The sequence below is a fragment of the Cebidichthys violaceus genome, unplaced genomic scaffold, assembly GCF_023349555.1.
Source record: "Cebidichthys violaceus isolate CVI_PGR_0920_01 unplaced genomic scaffold, fCebVio1.0.p SCAF_3, whole genome shotgun sequence".
NCBI lineage: Eukaryota > Metazoa > Chordata > Actinopteri > Perciformes > Stichaeidae > Cebidichthys > Cebidichthys violaceus.
The window spans coordinates 14,889,358-14,910,991 of record NW_027176483.1 but is presented as its reverse complement, the minus strand read 5'-3'; the positions used below and the strand labels follow the sequence as shown (position 1 = coordinate 14,910,991).

The 21,634-nt window shown below is 40.4% G+C and overlaps 1 protein-coding gene across 1 annotated transcript in view; it reads left to right on the top strand.

Moving 5' to 3' along the window:
• b4galnt4a (beta-1,4-N-acetyl-galactosaminyl transferase 4a) overlaps positions 1–21,634 on the top strand; it is a 128,947-nt gene that overhangs the window by 81,341 nt on the left and 25,972 nt on the right. The window contains exons 6-7 of the mRNA XM_068723158.1: positions 1,043–1,143; positions 12,313–12,380. Coding sequence (XP_068579259.1) covers positions 1,043–1,143; positions 12,313–12,380 — 169 coding nt within the window. The remainder of the gene's footprint in view (positions 1–1,042; positions 1,144–12,312; positions 12,381–21,634) is intronic.

Here is a 21,634-nt window from a genome sequence, read left to right as displayed (position 1 = left end):
GCATAATTCATATGTGAGTTACACTTAGATATCAACCGGAAACGTTTGCATTTAGTATGTAGTTTATGTTGTACATGTGTCTCTTTGGAGAATTCTTTCACACTGTAATAGAATATTGATTTGTTCTATATACATACTGTTACACACAAACAACTGCAAAGTCACACTGACATGAACTGTTTTTCACAACATAAAAAAAAAGTGTCGCAGGCAGCAGCTCGAGATGTGCATTGTTGAAGAAATCATTCAAGTTCAGTTCAGAAGTTGCTGTGGTGTTGTGAGTTTAATAAAGGATGCCGGCATGCTGGTGAACGCACAGACACAGAGCAGATGTGAGCCGATGAGTTGACCCTGAACAAATGAAAAAGAAGCATTTTATACAGGGAGCCAGAGCAGTGTTTAGACTGTATGTAAATACTAGAAAACAAGGGAAGACTATGACCAGACATAATGTAATTACAGGTGGAAACAAAGGGCAGGAAGGGGCGCATTCACATTCAGACGTGCAGGAAGGACACACAGTCGGCATTTGGTCATTCAAGGGGTCGACACAGCAGGGGGCTGGAAGTAGCACCTAGGTGTCATTTGGTTAGAAAGTCTGGCCACAAGGTGTATTCTTCATCAGCATCAGATGAGGGGAAATTAGCTTTATGTAGCTCCTACTATTGATAGTTTTGCCAGACACAACTGACGTCTTGTGCAATTCTTTAAGTATCCAGATTATCTGCTTTTGTACTTAAAGATGATCTTAATTAAATAACTGTACTGGCTGCCCTTTTACATCTGTTTACAAATGTTAATTTCTATTCACATAGTTGCTACATATGGATTTGAAATTAATTTGCTGAGTGTAAGACTTAATATATCACTGTGGCCAAATGTTTCATCTCTGACCACTGCAGTCTGGGCATACATTTTTTGTTGAATTTTTTAAGAATCTATTACATGGGGCCATGCCCTCTCCGCTTACACTCGCTATCATCTGGGATCATGCATGTCTACTTCCGCCAACGCACACTTTGATCATGTTTTTCCCCTCCAGGAGATTTCCAGTTCTCGGTATCGTCTGATGATAACTCTGAGTTCTGGCTGAGTCCTGATGAGAGTCCTCTCAACGCCAGACTGCTGGTCTATGTAGGACAGGTAAGCACCAAGCCGTGCTGCATTCTTGCATAATATCTGAACCACAGAGAGAGTCACTCCACTAAAAATCAAGGTTCAAACTATTTTATGCTTTGTGATTCTCAGCACTTTCCCAAAGTACAGTCCTTGGCTTTAACAAATATTGCTTAGCAACAAGCTTTTACAGCAGGAAGAAACTAAATCACCTGGGGCCTCAATGTCATGACTTAAATAGCAAAAAAGACTTTATATATATATACCTTTGAGAAGTCAACCCCTTATCATTAGAGTAACTTTATTATCTGATATGTTATTCAGGCTAAAAGCGACTCATAGCTCGACATGGCATCTAATAGATTCCCTTCTTTTTATGCACAACCATGCACACAGCGACACAGTGGATATGGGAAAACATTCTTTAGTTATTAATGGGATTGTAAGGGTTAAAAGCTATTCGACTAATATTACTTTTATCTGACATCCATGCTGAGACAGTTGCCATTAGTAGCTCAACCTTAAAGCAGTGGGTGGGACACTGAGCAATATGACCTTGTTTGTGTTTAGTAATCACCCGCTCACCTCATGTCACCACCTTAACACTCAGGCTATCACTCACCTCCAGCACGCAGCTCAGAATACAGGACACTTAAATCCTCCTGTAGAACATCCTGTGAAAAATGGTTTCCTTTTTCCATCTATCCTTGAAGTACCCTCTGCCCGCAATCGAATAGAAGTCAAGCTGTGCTGCTACTGCCTTCGCTAACAAAGTTTTCCAGCGAAACCTTCCCAAATTTGTAAGAAGGAAAGGAAGCATGAGGCCGAACAGTGTTTGAACTGCACCGTACGAGTGCCCTGGGCAAATATGTGTTAAGAGTAAATATCCAGCTCTATCTGTATTCCAACAGGATGTGAGATGTCACCAGATTCCATGGGAGCTGAGATTAATTAGCTGGCCGCAATATTGATGTGACATTTAGCTGTGGAGAAATATCATCTAGTTAATGGCAGGGGAGCAATGCTATGGCCAGGGATCACTCATTCTGCCACTGGCTGACAGACAGGCCTCGCTGCCCTCTCTTGTCTTCAGAGACACATTGTGTTTCACAGATAGAAATCTATCTCTCCGCTGTGTTGCTCGTTATGTGACCCATCTGTCTGCTTGAGTTTGAGTGAGGAAAAATAGAAGAAAGAAGTTGTTATTTTTGGAATTAGGACCTGAAGTATTATTTACATTTTGCGCAACTATTATAAGTTTGTGTTTTGTATACTAACTATACTTGTGTCCTGGTACATCACAAGTTATATTCCAAAATCAGATAATGCAGTGCTTTGCTAATCTGAAAAGAAGGCTTACTGCCAAGCCTGCTTTAAAGACCTTTAGCTCTAATGAGGTCTAAGACTTTTCTTCCCACTTTTTATGCTGTTTTATATGTTCCTAATCACTGTTAATGAAAATTAGATAGTTACACTTAATAAATTACAATCATATCTGTGTTGAATTATTAGATTACATATTATATAATTAAAGGGAAAATGTACCACCTTTTTTGTGGATATCCAATCAGTGTTAATGTAGTAGATTGAAGCATGAATCCCTATAGAAATTTATATTTTGTTAAATTACATGTTTTTAAGGGTGATGATGGTATAGCCCTACGTGACGTGAGCTGTTGTGTCAGACTCCATGGAAAGCGCTCTTTGTTGTGTGTAGAGGTTGTGTGTAGGTGCAGCAGCGCTGTGTAGTACTGAAACAGAGTAGAAAAGAGAGAGAGACGGAGATGCAAGCCCAAAGTAGCTGTTTCTACCCACCTCCCCACGCTTATTTGACGGAAAATAGTTAATGAATTCAAAGTGTATAGGCTCTGATTGGGCTCGGTGACAGAAAAAAACCCAATACACTTCACATATTATTGCCAGGAAATGCTTGGCAATTTGGTACATACAGAAAATAATAGGTAGCTGAAATCACGGCCCTGTGATGTTGTCATACTTAATTTGAAAGAACCTCGGAAACAAGTACCAAGTTTTTTAAAGAGCTGTACAACAAAGAATATGTAAAGCGTTCATGTAGCCAATAGTCTAATAGAAACCAACCTCCCACTAACTTTGGCGTTACGTTTTACTTCCAGCAAATCCAGAGCTTTCACTGAGTATATTTTCTATATGACATTTGTCTGATAGCCTCGGTGGAAGTGTGTCTTAGTTCCATACTCTGCTCTAATGTGAGAGTGCTCCTCCAGCTCTCCTTTGAGGCAGCAGCGCGAGCTTCAAGTGCTGCTCTCTCTGCCTCTATCAGAATCTGTGCAGATAAAGTAGAAAATAGAAAGTGCTGGTTCTTGAACTGGTGGGACTTTTCCTGCTTGATTTCTCACTGGAAACATTTGTTTCCACATTAGAAATGCTGTCACTGGGTTTAACTTCACTCTCATAAGCATCCTCATTTTCACCAGGTTTGGAAATGTCTGCATTAGACAACCACTTATTCACAGCAAAGGTAAATTCATTAACACGACATTTTTGCTTTGAACCATATCTCATGTTTCTCCTTTTCTTCATGAGATAATATTTGTGACAGAGATTGATGTTGTTCCTTTGCCTCATTGCAAAGAGTTGTGTATTCATCAAAAGTACATTGCACCGCTGTTTCATTTTCTTTGTTATGCATTAGGTCTTGAATTGTCTTTTTAAGGTTAGATGCTTTATTTAGCTTGGCCTTCCGAGCCTTTTGTAGCTTGTCCAGTTTATCCAGTAATGCCTTTGGTGTCAGTGTAATAGAACGTTTACTGACAGATTGTGTTTCCATTTCACCATTGGCCGCGTTGGGATTGAACTGCGTTTCAGCCGCGGTCGGCTGAGTTTATGGCTGCAAAATATATTTTTGCATCGTCATTTTAGGCAACAGTGACATAGTTGGATGCAAGGAAGAACTACAGGCTGCTATTTCTGCTTGGATTTCTAGAGATGGTATCTATATGTTATAATAAGCAATTAGTCAAATTTGACCTCCGAGCATAATGAAGCCTCGCCTGTGTCAGTGTCTGATGAGTTAAAGTTTATTATCTTTGCTCATTCTAACGGCTGCTATTCCTGCTCTATTCATAACCTGACTCACTGCTCCTAAGATACACATCGTATGGTGAAGGATTTTTACTTAATGTCAGTGGTCACAGCAGTGTCATCCTCAATCATGAACTGGCTATATATGAAATGTGCTGCATGAGACATTTAGCTGTGATAGGACGAGAAGCAGGGTGCTGAAGTGTGTCCATGGCGTTTCCGTGGAGACCCCTGTCAGCATTTCGTGGCTAGCTTTCGAATGTGATTGATATCTCCCGATTCCTCGCAGGACATCCTAATGAAAGACAACATCATCTACAGAGGTCAATTTATGTCTTTCTCACACACACACACACACACACACACACACAAAACACACATATATGCAGACATAGAAAAATTCTCTATAGATGCCCTTTCATCCTGGCAGTTACCTTCAAACACATCCTTTGAAGAACACGGACCCTGAAAGACACAACTGACCTTGTGTTGTGGTTGGTTCCTCAGATCGGCCCCTCACACGTACCAGCTCGCTGTGGTTATTGGAGGAGAGAGAAGTGTGTTTTGTAATAAGAAAAATCTGTGGGCACACAAATGTACTCAATAAGAGTGAGGATCACCCATTATCCCGCCTTGGCATTAATCATATTTTTTTGCCGTCAGCTAATCTGTAATGAGATTTTCCTTCAATCAGAATGTCCGACAGCTCCCGCAGAGCTTCCCCCAGAACCAGACAAGCTCGTCTGAAAATGAGAGAGCCTTATGAGTAGCACAAAGCATGTGTGTGCAAATTGATGTGTGTTCATGCACCGGTAAAGTGCTCATGTCTGTGTGTTTGTGCAGACACATGAAAGCACTGATGTATGTCATATGTGATATGAAACCTGTTTTGTCTAATTCACAAAGCAGACACAAAAAGAAACACTTATGGGACACACAGGAAACTGGGTCAGGGAAGTGGAATCAATATGAGACTCACCAGCAACATTAGCTGCTCATTGTCAGGTAGACAAGGCTGTAACTGGAAACAGCCACTATTAAAAAACCTGAAATATTACCCAAGATTAAGACACTAAACTGTGTATATCAACTGAAAGGGAATTAAGGTTATTCATGAAATTACTTTTTCTTAATATATAACTGTTTTGCTCCAAAATGAACATCTGAAAACCAAACATGTAAAAAACAAAACAGCCACTTTCCCATATTGACTGCTCGGGTCATCCTAGTTAATGGATGGAAAAGGTCAGTTTTCTATCGGCCTTTTATTTCCACCAAAGACATTTTGACATGTCACAGAAAGACAATCCCAGGTGTGAATAATGCAATAAATTATGGCTGAATTCCATTTTTCTGCATGACTTTCAGGGTTCTACTATCGTGCGTGCTTACTCTTTGTCACACTGACATGATTTAAGCCGTCAATGTCATTAGTAGTGCCTGTGCTTTGCCTGCTGCGACAAATCAGAATGTCTGCTGTAAAATAATCCGTTCTGGTGTTTTTCAGATTCTTTATTGGCAGGTAACAACATCTGTCTAAAAATAACAAATAGCACACTTTGGATTGAAAACCATGACAAGCATATAATGGAGTTGAAATTTCCAAAATCTTTGCATCTAGTAATCCATTTGGGAAGAAAGAATAAACAAACAGGGTGGAAAATGGATTCACCCGAGATTACATTTTGAAACCTGCTTGAGGTAGGCAATCCATCACAACCAGCAGCATGTCCATGTCTGCTTTTATTCTTCTTCCAGTTACATTACTGTTTGCAAAACGTTTGATTCAAACTACTCTAACAGCTGTATAAGCAGCCATTGATAATGTAACTTTGACAACAATAAAAACAGACATGAGGATAATTGTGATGGATTATCAGACTCAAGCCAGTTTGAAGTATTTGCAGATTGATGTTTCGCCAAACTAAAGTGAATGAGAATCAGTTTCTGCCTCGAGGGAGGGAAAGAAAAACATTCTACACCCTAAACTTCCTTCTCATGGACTCATCTCATGAACACTGTACACATGATCCCACAAGTGCACCCAGAGGTCACAAGCAGTGCAGTTCAAAGATGATTCATCAACTTTTCTCTCTATCATGAAGTAGCGGTTGCAGAGAAAATGACTAAGAAATATGTACAGTAGATCAGCAAACTCTGTCTTTACATCTGTTCTTGAATGTGCTGTAGAGAGCGAGCTGTTTCCGGCATGTAGTTCGCTGGTGTAACAGTTAATAGGTGTCCCCTCTCATAAACTACACACTGTGTACAGAACACACTACTAATACATATGTCCTGTAGATCTCAAGAGCTCGCTTCAGACACTTCCTTGGGTCCTCAGCAAAACATCTGTCAAGTGTGAAGTCGATCAAATGAATGCATGGTTGGCGATAATGGGGACAGATACACATACAGACAGACTCCCTCCATTTGAGTTTTCATATAGTTTTCATATTTTTCATGTGATTTCTTTCTGTTGAGCTTCCAATGTGTAAAAAATAGGCTAGTATATTTTTTAAAGGAGCATCGTGTAAGACTAAGTGGCATAATGGTGAGGTTGCATATTGCGCAACCATTCTTAGTTTAATATAATTATACACCAATGAAAACATAGTTATGAATATTATATTCCATCTCTGCCAATAAATCCTCCTTAATCCTATACACTGCTCTTTTTTAAGTTGAGCTGTGGAATAACTGCCCTGTTATTTAATTGAGTAAGTTGCAGGCTTTACAGGTTTCAATAGACCGTTCTCATTGAGGACATTTTTACTTAAAACATTGGTGTAAATAATGGGTTTGTTCCATTTGGGTTTATTAAGGATCCACCATGTACAATGCCGGGGTCATGGCATGGACGCAGCTCAATGGAATGTGGCCATTATTCCAACAAGAAGAATGCCACCATTCTTCACTCAAGCATTTCTAGAAATGTCAGGTTTCTCCATGAATGAATGCATGAAAGCAACCAGAAACTGTATGCAGGCCTCGCCTCTCCCACAGAACTTTGGAGTCCAAGTTCAATTGAAATACAGACAGTGAAGACGAGACAGAACAAGAGAAAGAAAACACTCTGAAGTTATATCACAGGTCAGCTCTTTTTCTATTACTTCTCTCTTCACATTTGGAGAGAAAAAAAGAGGGAATAGAAAAGAAGTTGACCGAGAGAGGAGTAATGTCTCCATAGCTCCATTACACGCTCATATTTCTTAGATTTCTTGACCCTGTGTTGTGTTTCATTCTTCGGTGTTTCAGGGCCAGTGGCCATCTGAAATTAGTTTTCTCGAGGTGCCTGCATATGTGGGTGAGCTTCACACAGACACAGTGTGTGTGTGTGTGTGTGTGTGTGTGTGTGTGTGTGTGTGTGTGTGTGTGTGTGTGTGTGTGTGTGTGTGTGAGAGAGGTTACGTTAGAGCACGGCTGGTGTGTGTGTCTGGGTTGTTTGTCTGCTTTAAGTTTAGAGAAATTTGGTCCCCAAGTTCCCTGCCTTATTTCTCTGAGGAGACTTCTGAAGTAGCAACAAAATAAGACAATATGCCAGTGAGGGGGTGTGTTTTAAGATGTGATGTGAAGAAGTGTGTATGTGCGTGGCCCCTGATGACTCCCTGGCTGCTTTTCTGATTTACCCCCCCGCCTACTCTGGTGAGGAGATGGTGCTCTCAATAAGCAATGACTCATTGTTCAGCGAGACATCTTTTGTGTGTGCATACGTGTGTGTTTCTCATGTCTATACGGCATGTGCACGTGTGCCTTGGAGAACATCTGCCACAGTCATGGGAAAGCTGAGGCGCTGCATGTGTTTTGTCTTTGTGGCATTGACTTTGATCCTGCCATTGTTCACATTCAGCTGATAAACCAACTGACGAGAAAGAAAAGAGACATACGACCTTTAATTTTGGAAGGAGATTTGACTCCTTGACACTAATGCTTTTCTCCTTTGTGTGAAGCTACATGTTTTAAAATCCTTAATTTACAGCTTTTCTCAAAAGAAAAGGAAGGAGATTGTTTGAACAGATGACTCATGTGAAGGAAATGGATAGGCGTACAAGAAATGTTCATGAGCTGCTTTATGAGTTCAGAACCGTTGCAGTATATTGCGCTGGGAAAAGGTGTTTGTATGTACCATTATGAATGAGGATGTTTAAAAATAGCTTGTGTCAGGCAATGTATAAGTTGAAAGTCTCAGTCCTCAGTATAATTTATTGATCCACCTCAACATGACATTTACCTTCGTGTCAACTCTTAAAACGAGGTGAGATTGTTTTGGTTTTCTGCCTCTGTAGTTGCATCTCTCTTCTGAATTTGCATTTGCTTTGGAAACAACTTAAATTATCATTTTATTTCACTTATTTCAAAATATATGTGAAATAGATTTACCTTATTTAGAGTCAGCACTAGATAACGTGACTTGCTGAGATTAATATTTTTGCATTGCTGCCTCTGCGGTGTGATCACTCTCTTTTTCATCTGAACAACAGCTCTTTCCAGAGAAAACAATGCACTCACAGGGAGAATATAAACATGCAAGTACAGTGACTACAGAGATGTTTTCATCAGTATTGTATTGCAACTTTCCCATTTATATTCAGTGCAAAGTTTTAAGTTGAAGCTCCTGTTTTCTCTGCTTCCCTCTGCTTTAAAAGATTTTAAAGTGCTGCTGAGGTTCCTGCTCCATGCAGCTATGATTTGTCAAAGTTATTTAACTTTCGCTGAAGGTCGGCTGCTTCTCTTAAGAAACCAACAGCACTTCACTGTGACACAGAGTTTATTTTAACGATGATTCTTCTGAAGGAGACTAGCTTAAATGAGATTCTGCTGCACTACTTTCTGCAGTTTTCCCTGTCGTATGTCAGGAGAAGATGAGCAAAACGTAATGAAAACTTAAAGCAGTCTGAGATTTAAATGAGTGTCGGCTATCACTTATTTATAAAGAAAACAAAGTGTTTCAGGACATGCTCAAAACAACTTGCCCACATGCATTGTGAAGCACAAGTATTATTGTCAAAAAAATGGGATGAATCGTGACTAATTATTAAGTGCAGCTTTAACAGGTCGCACTGTTGTGTATTGATAAGCAGATATAATTGTTTTGCTTAGCTGACTGGTCTCCAAAAGACAAAAGTTGCAGCACTCCCAAGCCAGACTTTAGCATAGCAGCATCAAAACTGAGCGCCATTACGAGCCGACACACTTAACATTCATTAGAGGGACTGACAAGTGCAATGGGTAGCTAGGTTAACAGAGGCAGGTTTGTGTTCTGGTGTACCAATAAGACTACTGCGCCCATGATGTTTGGAAGTTGATTGGACACTGTGTCTGATATTCCAGTGGTACCTTTGACTCTCTTTATGGACAAATGCTCTATGTGCCGTCTATGAGAAAATGACTCTACTTCTGACTTGATTTATTAACTCAGTAAACATGAGTTTATCATCTCAATCGCTACTTTCAAGTCTTCTTCAATACAGCATGATGTCCATTTTATAAATTATGGTCCCATTTAGAGTCAAATAGACCATAAAGCAGGATGGGCTTTAGGGCGGGGCTACCTTGTGATTGACAAGTCGCTACCGCTACTAGAGGTGTATACGGCGTCTCTACGTCAGTCCTCCGCAGTCCAAATATGGTCACTTCTTTTTACTGGTTGCAAAAAAACAAGATGGCGATGGCCAAAATGCCAAACTAGAGGCTTCGAGACGGCAGTCCACAAAGCAATGGCAGACGTGACGACGACGATTACGTCCACTTCTTATATACAGTCTATGCTCTGTTCACAGGTGGTGTACAATTCTTCTGCCTCTGTGAAAAAAATTTAATTAAGCTTGCATAAAGTCTGAGAATTTGCCTCGGGTCATGTCATGATTGGGTCTGAAGTTTAAGCTTAACAGACATTCTCTTTTGTGCTTGAGTCTGGTGGCGAATTTAACACAGACAAATATCCTATATAGCAGGTATACCAGTATGTCTCATACGTTCACAGATTGTGACGATTATTAAAAGCGGCAATGCGAAGCCACATTACGAGACAAAGCACACAACTTTTCAGCAAACGTAGCCAGACACAGAAAAATAAACCTAAAAGCCCAATATGATCAGAATCCTAACACATGAATTCATTGTCCAACAATGATGTTAACAGAGAGGAGGAAAGAGCTGAAACAAATAGTTTCAATAACAACAGATACAGTCCATGCACACACATTTTTCTTTTTAGAAGATGAGAAGAATATAATATCAAGGCTTTTTTGAGTGACATCACTTCACACATGAATTAACTGAATTTGAAGCAGCAGGGCAATTCAGTTAAATTCATTTTTCTAAAATTAAGTACTTTATTTTAAGATGAAAATTTTTCTGTGATGTATTTTTTTATTTTTAGATCCAGCCATTATTTTAATTGAAATGAGGGAAGAATATTTATTTATTATTAGAGTATTTATTATTTATAATTCATCCAGTTAAATTTGAAAACTGACGAATATTGTTGAGATATGATTCAATTGAACTTTCTTTATTTGATTTGACAGTCAGTTGTTGACGACATACAGACGTTAATACAACTGTTGGTTATTTCAATAATTATGGCACTAAATCATAGCGCAAGTTCGACATTATTGTGATGTTCCGGACCTTTGCATGAGGGAATTCTCTCTAACTGGACCTCGTTGAATATTAATTGAATACCCCTGATATATAGAATATATACAATGTTACAGGTGCAATGCTAAATCAGTGGAGTTCTCTTTTAACACTGTCTGATGTCAGAAAGTCCACAGATGGTCTGATGCACACCATTGTCCACAAACCATTTATTATGAAATGAACAACATCAGTGCTTATTTAAAACCTACATAAGACCACATCAGCATCACATCATTTATGAGTGAACATGCTCTCCACTCTCCAACATCTTTCAGCTTCACAAAACTGTTTCAGAAAAATCAACAGAGTAATTTGCTGCAATTGTATGAATAAATGTGTATTGATTTTAAAGAAAAGTTTGCATCGTATATGTACATTTTGTAAATTAGTTTAGTGAGCTTAATCTGCTACCTAGCACACGGTTTCATTTGAATATTCTCTCCCAGTCATTTAACTTCCAGCATTCCTCCGGTGCCGGAGGAGGAATATGTGAGGAAACTGTTGCTGTGGAAATGTACTACGGCAGCAGCATGCTGTGGGCTTCGGAGTGAAGGCACAGTAGCGCACATTGTGTCCTCCTCTCCTGCCAACTGCTTCACAGAGACTCTCAGAGGCTTTGGCACAGCCAGGGGCCTGGTTGGTTTTGGGCCGACATTACTGCCTGTTTTTTGAGGTTTTTCTTACTATAGTGGCTCTCTTCTCATGCCAGCAAACGCGTTCGGAGGTGCAGTTGTATAATTGCCATTTCATATGTGTGTGTTCATGTGTGTCATTGTGTTGTAGGTGTGCGTGATTGTGTGTGCTGCTCTCCGTGAAAACATTGTGGTACCCAGAGTGAGGATCAGCAGCTATTTACAAGCTGAAAGGCTCTTGTGATGTGTTAACACCACGCGCCACAATGTTTTCAGACCAGTTTCAAGCCCAGAAGTGTGGCCAGCACAAACAATTAAAGGCATGCCCACTATGATCTTAGTGTTATTCTTTCATTATGGATCAGCAGCAGCAGGGGCCCTAATTAGCCGCGTTGGCTTGCTGAGGAAATGAATGGGCACTGATTCGACCGCAGGGCTGAAACCGGAGCCCCGAGCGTCCTGATGAGCCGGCTTCTTAGTCTCAGCATTGGCAGGGAATGACTCTTTCTGATTGTCTGTCTGTTTATAGCCATTCACTCTCACAACTAGCCTCCTGATTGACTCTCCCTGTTGTTTCGGGGCATATTATTTTGTTTTTCCAATTTTCTCTTCATTTGCTGTGCTATCATAACCAGGGATCCTACCTATTTACAGACAGGACCCTTCCAAAATAGTTATTGTTGGTGCCTAAAATCATAAAGTTGGGGTTTTTGTCTCGCAAACTTGATTTCTAAAATGGATTTTTGTCAGTACGAATACTCTATAGTTGCAAACTGTGCTTTGTTATTTCTTATGCTGCTCTTATTCCCTGCTCTCTCACACTCGCTCTGATCTGTGTCTCCTGTCTTGTGTGTTTCAGCTGGGTACAGAGTGGACAGCTCCAGGCGAGTTCAGCAAGTTCAGGTCCCAGTCCTCCAAGTCCGTGCAGTAAGTACCTGTGACAACTGCGCTACACTCAAGCCAGCACAGAGCCCAAAAGGAGGCCCTGCTAGTATCTAACAATAAGCTTGACAAATACACGCCACACACTGGAACTCCTTTTAGGACTGGTCTTGTGGTTGTTACCGGTAAAGTGTCCCTCTAACTGTTGAGAGGCAGTTTGTACCGATCATGCCCGGTGTAGAGTCAATTCATGCCGGTCTAGAGCCTCTTTTATAACATAATTGCTTCAGAGGGCTTTTACTGCTCACATGAAGGAGGAAATTGATGGCTCAAGCAGGTGGTGTGTCTCTTCTGTGAGCAGGTGTGTACTTCCATGTATCTATGAATTAACATATCTGGAATAGTCTCATCAGGTGTCAGAGTGCTGAGGATCATTACAGTTGAAATGCCTCTCTCTCTAAATGTAAGATGAGAACGTATTTTACTATCCGCTCCTCTCAGATTCCCCACATCTCTCTCCCTAACTGCTGGGAGCTGCTCGCGTAAAAGCACCCTTTAACATTAGCACTGATCTGCAGTCAGTTTGCCTCTACAGTCATTGTTAAGTTGATATTATTATGCAGCAAGAAAAGAACTCCTGAAGAATGGTGCTTCTTTTCCCTTGGGCTCCCACATTTGCCTGATTGGATGAAGATGTAGAGTGCTGGCTTAAATTATTTACACACACACACACACACACACACACAAACACACACACAACTACAACCACACACACTGCAAATGTATTTTTTAGTGAAAGTTCAGAATAGTTTAGCACTTCTACACGGAGTAAGTTGGATGATGAACGCACACAATAAAGACAAAGAAAAACTGTGTTTTGTTAAGGTTGAATGCGTATTTACCTCTTTCAATTGCTGTAAGCTTTGGGTGATGGAGACATTCTTATCAAGGTTGACTGACGAGACAAGTACAAGAACTGGTCAAAACAGCTTTCTGGGGCTTGGTGATATGGTTTAAATCAATATGCAAATATTAAAGAGATATTTTATGTGGATGTCCAATCAGTATTCATGGTAAATGTAGTAAATACGGCAGTGCCTATGTGTCCCAGGATGCATTGCGCTCAAGCTTCTAACACTCAAGGTCCCTGCCAGACATACTATGTATCATCTTACACGGCTAACGGAGCTGCAGCTTTGGCCTCTCTCTCTCTCTCTGCTGCATTACTTCGTCCATATACTACGGCTCAAATAACTACGGCTGAATATCCAAGTCAGCCAAAACTGTAAAATGTATCCATGCCAAAACATCCACCGCATTCATATTTGTTGGGATGCCATTTTTTCTGTCGGAAACGTAGCTAGTTTGCAATGCAAGCCAAGAAAACAAGGATGTTCTGATTAGATTTCACTTTTTTTACACAATGGATATTTTAACAAGTTTAGGAAGTTTTGTTTTTGAGTGGCCTGTGGAGCATGCCAGCCCCCTGGCTACCCAGAGGCGAAGACGAGAAATCCAAGCTGACAAAAAAAACCTGTGGTTCTTCCTTGCATTCGAATACATCACTGTCGCGTCAAATGACAACGCTGGATGGAGAAAGAACAACTCATTTTGCCGCTGCAAACTCAGACTTCTCGGCCAATAAAGTAGGCAGAAGTTATCGCTTCAATCGACTACATTTACCATCAACAATGATTGGACATCCACGTAAAAGGTGGTACATTTTTAGAACATAATATCGATATGTATCACGACATACATATTCAGGCAATGAACTGTCCACTGTGACGCAATATATGACACCACTCTGTATTGTGTGCAAAACAAGGCATCAAAAACAGATTTTGTTTACCTAACCCTAACCACTACTTCAGAATCATTCATTTGTAGAACAATTACATAATGTGATCATAGCATCATGATACAATTCTGCTTAGAGTCAATGAATGATACTATTGAGCCCAACCCAAACGGAACATCTCATACCGGTAGGACGAAAAGTAAAACCCCCAAGGGGGACTAGAGTGCACGTACTAGATGATGAAATATACATTGAAATGTCTAATGCGCCATAGACATAGTGAAAAGGTTTACTAGTTTAACTGCTCATGAATCAGATTGCAATGCAGTGGTGGCAGCAGCAATAGCTGCAGCAGCAGCAGTATTAATGGACCTCTCTAGTTGGCGACAGTGAATTTGGCGCCCTGGAAAATCAGCTGATGATCTGAGTGGCGCTAATGACTTTGTGATCTTGACTGAACTTATGAGTGATATACATGACCTACATTTGGGGAATAATAGAGAACTGTGATGTCCAAGTTGGTACTTGGTACTAGTTATAGTACACTTTACTGATATAATACAACACACTCACACGGACCAAAGGCCCTGATCTTCCACATCCCACAGACCATTTGTCTTATGTGTGCTACAGTTTTTTTTTTTACAGCAGAGCTTTAAAATAATATAAACTAAATAGATTTAACTCTTAATATCAGAACATGTTACTTGTGGAGTTTTACCCATACGTGAACGTGGTGACCAACATCATGCAAGGAAGACTGTAAGTCCAATCTACGAAAAACAAATGAGATGGAAGACATTCAGAGAGAGTGTCTTATGGCATACATCATATTCTTTGATTTGATAGCCGTATTAATTTGACATTGCTGTTAATTCAGTCTGACTCACTGCATCGCTCCGATGTCTCATCATGTGTCAAGGTCTCATCATAACTGTTTATGTATCATTCTGAGAGGGATTATTAAGATTTATACAACCACAAAAAAAATGTCACTGCTTTTTAAAAAACATGCCTATATTGAACTTTGATCCTCCCTTTTGAAAAAGCACATTGTAACACATGTAACACATAATGTAATTAATGACAATGCCAGAAGAGACTGAACGCAGACCAGGACCTGTTGGCGGGTTTTTGTGTTTGTCTGTACGGAGGATTAACTCGTCCTGGTGAGCACAGAAGGCACACCAGACTTCAAGGGAGCAAAGAGATATGACAAAAGATTAAGTAGACGAAGAAGAGAGATGATGAGGAGGAGGCAGCTGAAAGCTTTTTTTCTGTTTTCTCCTCCTGTCTGACAAGTGTCTTGCGTTCTCCGACAATAACAAGAACAAAGCAACCAAGTGTGGAGGCAGAATACGGCAGGGACATTAAAAACGCCGTTCAGCGGAGGAATTTGTGGCGGAAAGTAACTAAGTACATTCACTCAGGTAACCCTAACCCTTTACTTCAATTTTTGAAGTACTTGTACTTTACTTGAGTATTTCCACTACTTTGTACCTCTACTCCACTATTCTTCAGAGGCCAATATTGTACTTTTTACTTCATTTCTAGTTACTTTGCAGATTTCGATTAATGGTAATCAGAAAATAAATGATGTATTATCATACGTTAAGATAAGACTTCATTGTTTCCATGAAAGTGAAAGTCATTAATGCATCAATAATTATATTCAAATAAAATAATGTACTTTATGCAGAACTTTTACCTGCAATACATAATGTGTGTGTGCGCATAGCTTTATGTAAGTATTTTGCATCTGTATAGAAACTGCAGCATAGCTTCCCACAGTTTGTCCATGCTGTCAGTAATAAAATTGCCCACTCAAGGAGAACTGTTGCAGAGAACATGCCTCCGCTGTGTGCTCTCTACCCCACTGAGACGCAGTGATATTTATCACCCTACACACACCAATTGTTGCTCCCTACCTTCTCTCAAAATCTTTTTTTATATTTTCTACCCTGATGTGTAAAGCTCTTCATGATTCCACCATCATTTCATTGAAGTCTAGATTAAGATAATTAAGCAACATCTACTTTGATGTTTCTGTGTGGGCGTGCGTGAGAGAACATGTTTCTTTTTTGTGTGCATGTAAGCAAATGTATACGTCTGTGCATTAATGTACATTTGTTCGTGGAATACCGTGACATTTGAAATTCCTCTCTGCATCTGATGACTTTATTGAAACATCCCGCAGCAAAGGCAGTTTATTTGTCATCCGCATGTTCCCTCTGCTGCACTGTGCGACATCCATCCCTCACACACCATTACACTCAACCTGTTTATAGCAAAGCTGATATGCTCCTGAGCGTGGCAAATTGTGTGTGCAGCAGGATTAATCGCCGTGCATTCATAAAAAGGAATTCTTCAAATTAGATGGGATAGAATTGAAATGAGCAAATTAGCAGGGCAGAACAGAACAATTTTCTAAAATATAAAAAAAAAAAAACTATGTGTAGAGCAATAATAAATCAGTCATTAGACAGATTGTATCACCTGGTAATTTAAAACATTTGTAAATCTGATAAAAAACTAATTTATTGTTTATAGAATATTACACTCATTTGTGTAAATGCAAAGCCACTGTGAAAATATTATTCATTCCATACGAGGCTACAGCTAACCATTGGCAACGTGATCCTTTGGTGCAATTTGTTATTCTAAGAGTAAGTTCAGGGCCATTGGAGTCTATTTACAGACTCCATTCTACCACAAAGCTGCAATTTAAAACAGCTTTCACAATTTATGTGCTGCTGGTCCTAGTTATTATCACATTGAGCCCAGAACAGGAAGAAATGAGACAAAAGTGAAGTAAAAATGTAGCATAAAAGAATGTAGTCGAATGGTGCCGAGCAGAACAACAACCTAACAGAGGGCAGTCTTCCGAAATGTAATTGAACAGAGAGAGAAAAAACAGAATGAAACACAACAGACACTCCCACTTTAGCAATGTTGTAGAGACCCTGTTTTCTGTGGGGGTGTTTTTTACCGTCCTTCTTTTCTCGCGCTTTGGACTGGGGTTACTTATTCGTCTCGGTTCATTGGAGCTGTACAGCCGACTGTCGTAGAGCTGAGTGAACAGTGACTAATGGCTGCTGCAGGGTTGAATCATATTGTCTGGGAATGAAACATATTGTTGTTGAGGGGTTCACTTGAAGCACTCCTGTTGGAGGTCTCCACACAATGCATTGAAAGGCTACTGAAACCACACACATAAATACCACCTTTTCATACCCTTTTCCCCATCAGCCCATCATTCTATCTCTGTCTCTCACTCACTCACTTTTTATGGCCTTTTCTCTCCATTTACATTTACATTTGGGGAGGGAATTTGAAGCTGTAAAAAGAGATGAGGTAGAAGAGGGCAAGGGCTTTCAGAAGTGTGCATATGCTGCAGTGCAAACAGCACGCAGCAGGAGACCCGTGCTGTTCAAAAACTGACAGAAATGGTGCTCCAGCAGTGGGGTGTGGCCCTGCTGTAGCCATGGTGTGTGTGAAAGTGTGTCCTATGGTGGCAATTTAAATAGATGGAATGGACCGGAAAGTAGGATCAGTACACCTGTTTGGGAGATCTGGTAGCCATCCACACCACCTGGCTATGGCCACCTGGAGGCAATGACTCACACTATTTAGTGTGTGTGTGTGTGTGTGGTAGTTGTGCTGGCGTTCAAATTCTGAAGTTTGCTGAATAAAACTTGAGGATGGAGAGCATTTGTCCCACTTGCTGTCTATCCGTTTCTTTCTATGCACTCTTTCTTCTTTCTATCTTTTAAAGGCTCCATGTCACTGAAATTGATCCATGTGAGGATTTATACATGAATATCGTCAAATGAAATGTATCAACAACCATCAAAACAACTATTTATATCCCCAGTGACTTACTTGTTTAGGATTGGTGATAATGATTGGTTGATTGGTTGACCCAATTTTGATAGTTGATTACCTTTTTTCAGTGCAAATACAAAATATTTGCCTGCCCAGCTTCGTACATGAGAGGATTGCCGCTCTTTATTATTATTGGACATGTATCATGAATTAATTGGAAATGAAAATCATCGTTGGTTGGACAACATTGTGAAAAACAAGCCTAGATACTGGGATCACACTAACTGTGGTGCCAAGTCTCCACATTTTGCCGTGATGACACACACACACACACACACACACACACACACACACACACACACACACACACACACACACACACACACATACACATACACACACACAGACTGACAAGGTAAAAACCAGTACTCAAACTAGGCTGAATCAAAGTAAGTAAGTACCAAAACGCGACTTCTTTCTGATAGCACCTACAACCTGACGTTTAAAATAATACCCGTGTCAAGTTGAAAGTGTCTCTTTTTGTTTGTCTGACTGTTTGTCTCCACCTCTGCTCATACCTGTGAAGTAATAGTTTGGCAGTGCCTGCTAGGTGCTGTCACAACAGCTTGATGAGTGACAGTGAAGTAGTCCAATGAGGAACCCAGATAACCCTGTCAACACTACCTCCGCTCTCTGAGCCTCGGGCTGTATAGACATCTGCGGAGAGATTGACATTTGCTAAAATTCTATAAACTGAACTGTGCTGAGTTGCATACTGAGCTAAATCTGACACCGTGCCTGGCGTCAAGTCTTTCAGGACCTTTTGAGCAGCTCAGATCGGGATGTGATTGACAGTTTGGAGATTAGAAGGAATATTGTTTGAAAGATATTGGAGCTTAACGAGCGCTGGCTGAATATCGTCAGCAATGTGAGATTAAGGTGAGAGTTAAAAAAAAATGCCACAAGACAAAAAGCGTTGATTAAACGATACCTGTGTGTTTGCATTCACTTGTATGTGCTTCTGTGGATGAGTTTCCACGCATCAGTGTAATGGTCTGTCAAGGTTTTCACCTTCAGGTGTACTAATTGAAATTCAAATCGGCTGCTGCTGACCTTTGACAGTGGCGTGGTGAGGAGGTGAAGTCAGAGGAGGATTCCAAGGTTATCTGGGATGTCACAGCTGGCATTTTGAAGGAGCAGCTTTCAGTCCACAAATGGCTGGAAGTGACATTCACACCGGATCCTCCACAGAGACGTGGTCGTTGATGTGTGCTCTTCCTTTTTAGGCATTTTTCTTGCTTCTCTTAACATTCTCCCCTTTTTCTTTCCCTTTCATTTGTGTGCTTTCAACACACCGCAAACGCTCCCATTTGTTTTCTATACGCATGACATAACAGAAAAACCTCCAAAGGCCGATAATAGTAGGAAGGCGGGAGTTAACCGTTGCTTTTCCCGGCAATAATGCGGGAAACCTAGTGGAGAATGACCAGCTATTTCACTATGGGATCTCTCAGTATCTATAATTGAATCATTTAAGCACTGCTGGCTATTAGCTGGTGTGGACTCTCAAGCACTTAAAGAGAGGAAAGTATAGTACCTGTGCTCATGGCATCATAGGAATACTGATTGAGCGAGGATGCGAGTTGAATGTTGTACCTGTTTCCTATTTATATATATATTAGTTTAGATGTGAGTGAACTTCTGTATGTTTCTGTCTTTGTGTGCATACATCTCCCTGATTGCATTTGAGTGTGAATACCAACCTTAATGCCAACATGTCTCCACTCAAGGTAATTGGTTGCTACACCGTAGCAGTTGAATTAGACTGAAGCTGTTTGCCAGCAAGCTGCAAAGACTTCTCTGTCCCACTTTCTTCCCTCAGGTCCTTACTTTGCCATCTGTTTCTATGAGCGATGGGAGCCTGCTGAGGCACAAATCTATGTCTGAGTGTGTGCGACCCTGTGTGTCCATGTGTGGCTTATGTGTAGTCAGAATGTCTTTGAGGGATTTGATGCACATTTCTTGAGATGTGAAAGACTGTCGTAGCGGACATCGGATTGGCAGAAATGCATGAGTGCCGCCGAAAGGTAACACAGGGTTGCTTCTGGCCAAACGTGATTAGAGACAGTAATGATGACGGAGGGTCAGCTCAGCCTGAGGAAACGCAGGAATTATATTCTGAGCAGCTGCCAAGTGGATATTTAAGCTGTTTGGAAAGTGACTTGGTGAATATCAAGGAAGTATCGAGATACGTAAGAAGAGATCAGTATTTAGGCACAAATGCAGACACGTCATGGACACATACACATACTCACATGTTTGCACACACACTTACCTAGAGAAGAGTTGAAAAGATAAGGCTAGCCTTATTCTATATTTTTGTCATTTTCAACAAACCCCATGAAAACATTGAAACTATGGAGGCTTAAAGGTGTCAGGAAGCTCCACCCAAAGTGCTTGTCGAATGGTCCAACCGAGTCTGAACCTCCGAATCTGCATCCGTCAATTTCTTTACAAAACCAACAATGCAACATTCATGCCCACTTTATATTTTGCTAGGTATGCATAGGTGAGGAAGTAGCAGAGTTTGCACTTCTCTCTAAAGCTCTTATTTTTAATCTAATTCTGTCAACCGAGTGCAACACTATAAATGCCTTCCAGGAAAGACTGTCCGAAAGTGTGAAACATTATCGCCATATTTAAACAATTATCTCGTCTTCTCACTCTGCCTTGGAGTGGCGGTTCGAAACAGCTGTAAACACTCTTGTCTTGCAACAAAGTAATGAATGGGCTCGGGGCTCCACACACTCATCACTACTGAAGCCATAAATCTTAAAGAAAAGTTGGTCACAGACCTATAGTTTCTTTTTTCTTTTTAAAAAGGCCCAGTCATGGCTTTAAACAACTGGTGACTGTGATTTTGAGCATACTCAAATATAAATACATAGTTCATTTCCACTTGTGAGTGTTTATAGCACCGCTGTGTGTTGGATTGGCCTGAAATAAACTACAGTTCCAGAGTTTATCATAATGAAGGAATATTCCAGCCATTGCAGCAGTGTGGCTTATTGATGAGTGTTTTAGACAATATAGGCTTCATCAGGCTTTGGATACACAGATTATACTTTAGTATGATACGTTAGTTGGATCAATTTATTGTTGGTTTTGGTCGTATAATGGGATTCGTTAACATTAGAAAAATATTGCTGGCCTTGGCAAATCATTCCAACTTGCTAATGTGCTGTATAATTGTGTACCTCTTACATGTCTTCTGGACATGAATTCGTTTGACCTTTTTAAGTAAATGTAACAATTGTAATTGCAATTTTCTGTGATGAAAAGAGCGTATGCTTCTCAGTGTGGCACAAATACACAAACCTCAGGAGAGCAAGGCATTGCTAGACACACATTTTTTTGTTTTTGTTTTATTTTTTCACATAGCCACGCATTCAGGCCAGTAGCAGAGGAGAAGGAGTGTTAATACGAAATCAAAGTGAGAAAATGGTGAAGTGGAGGCGTAGAGAAGAAAAGGCATTGAAGAAGATAATGCTCTAATGCTATATTAGATAATTACATATGGGAGAATTGGAAGCATTAGATAGCGGAGAAGAGAAGCGTCGGATAGAAGCAACGGACAAGATACAGGAGCAGAGAGGGGAAGGAGACGGGGAAG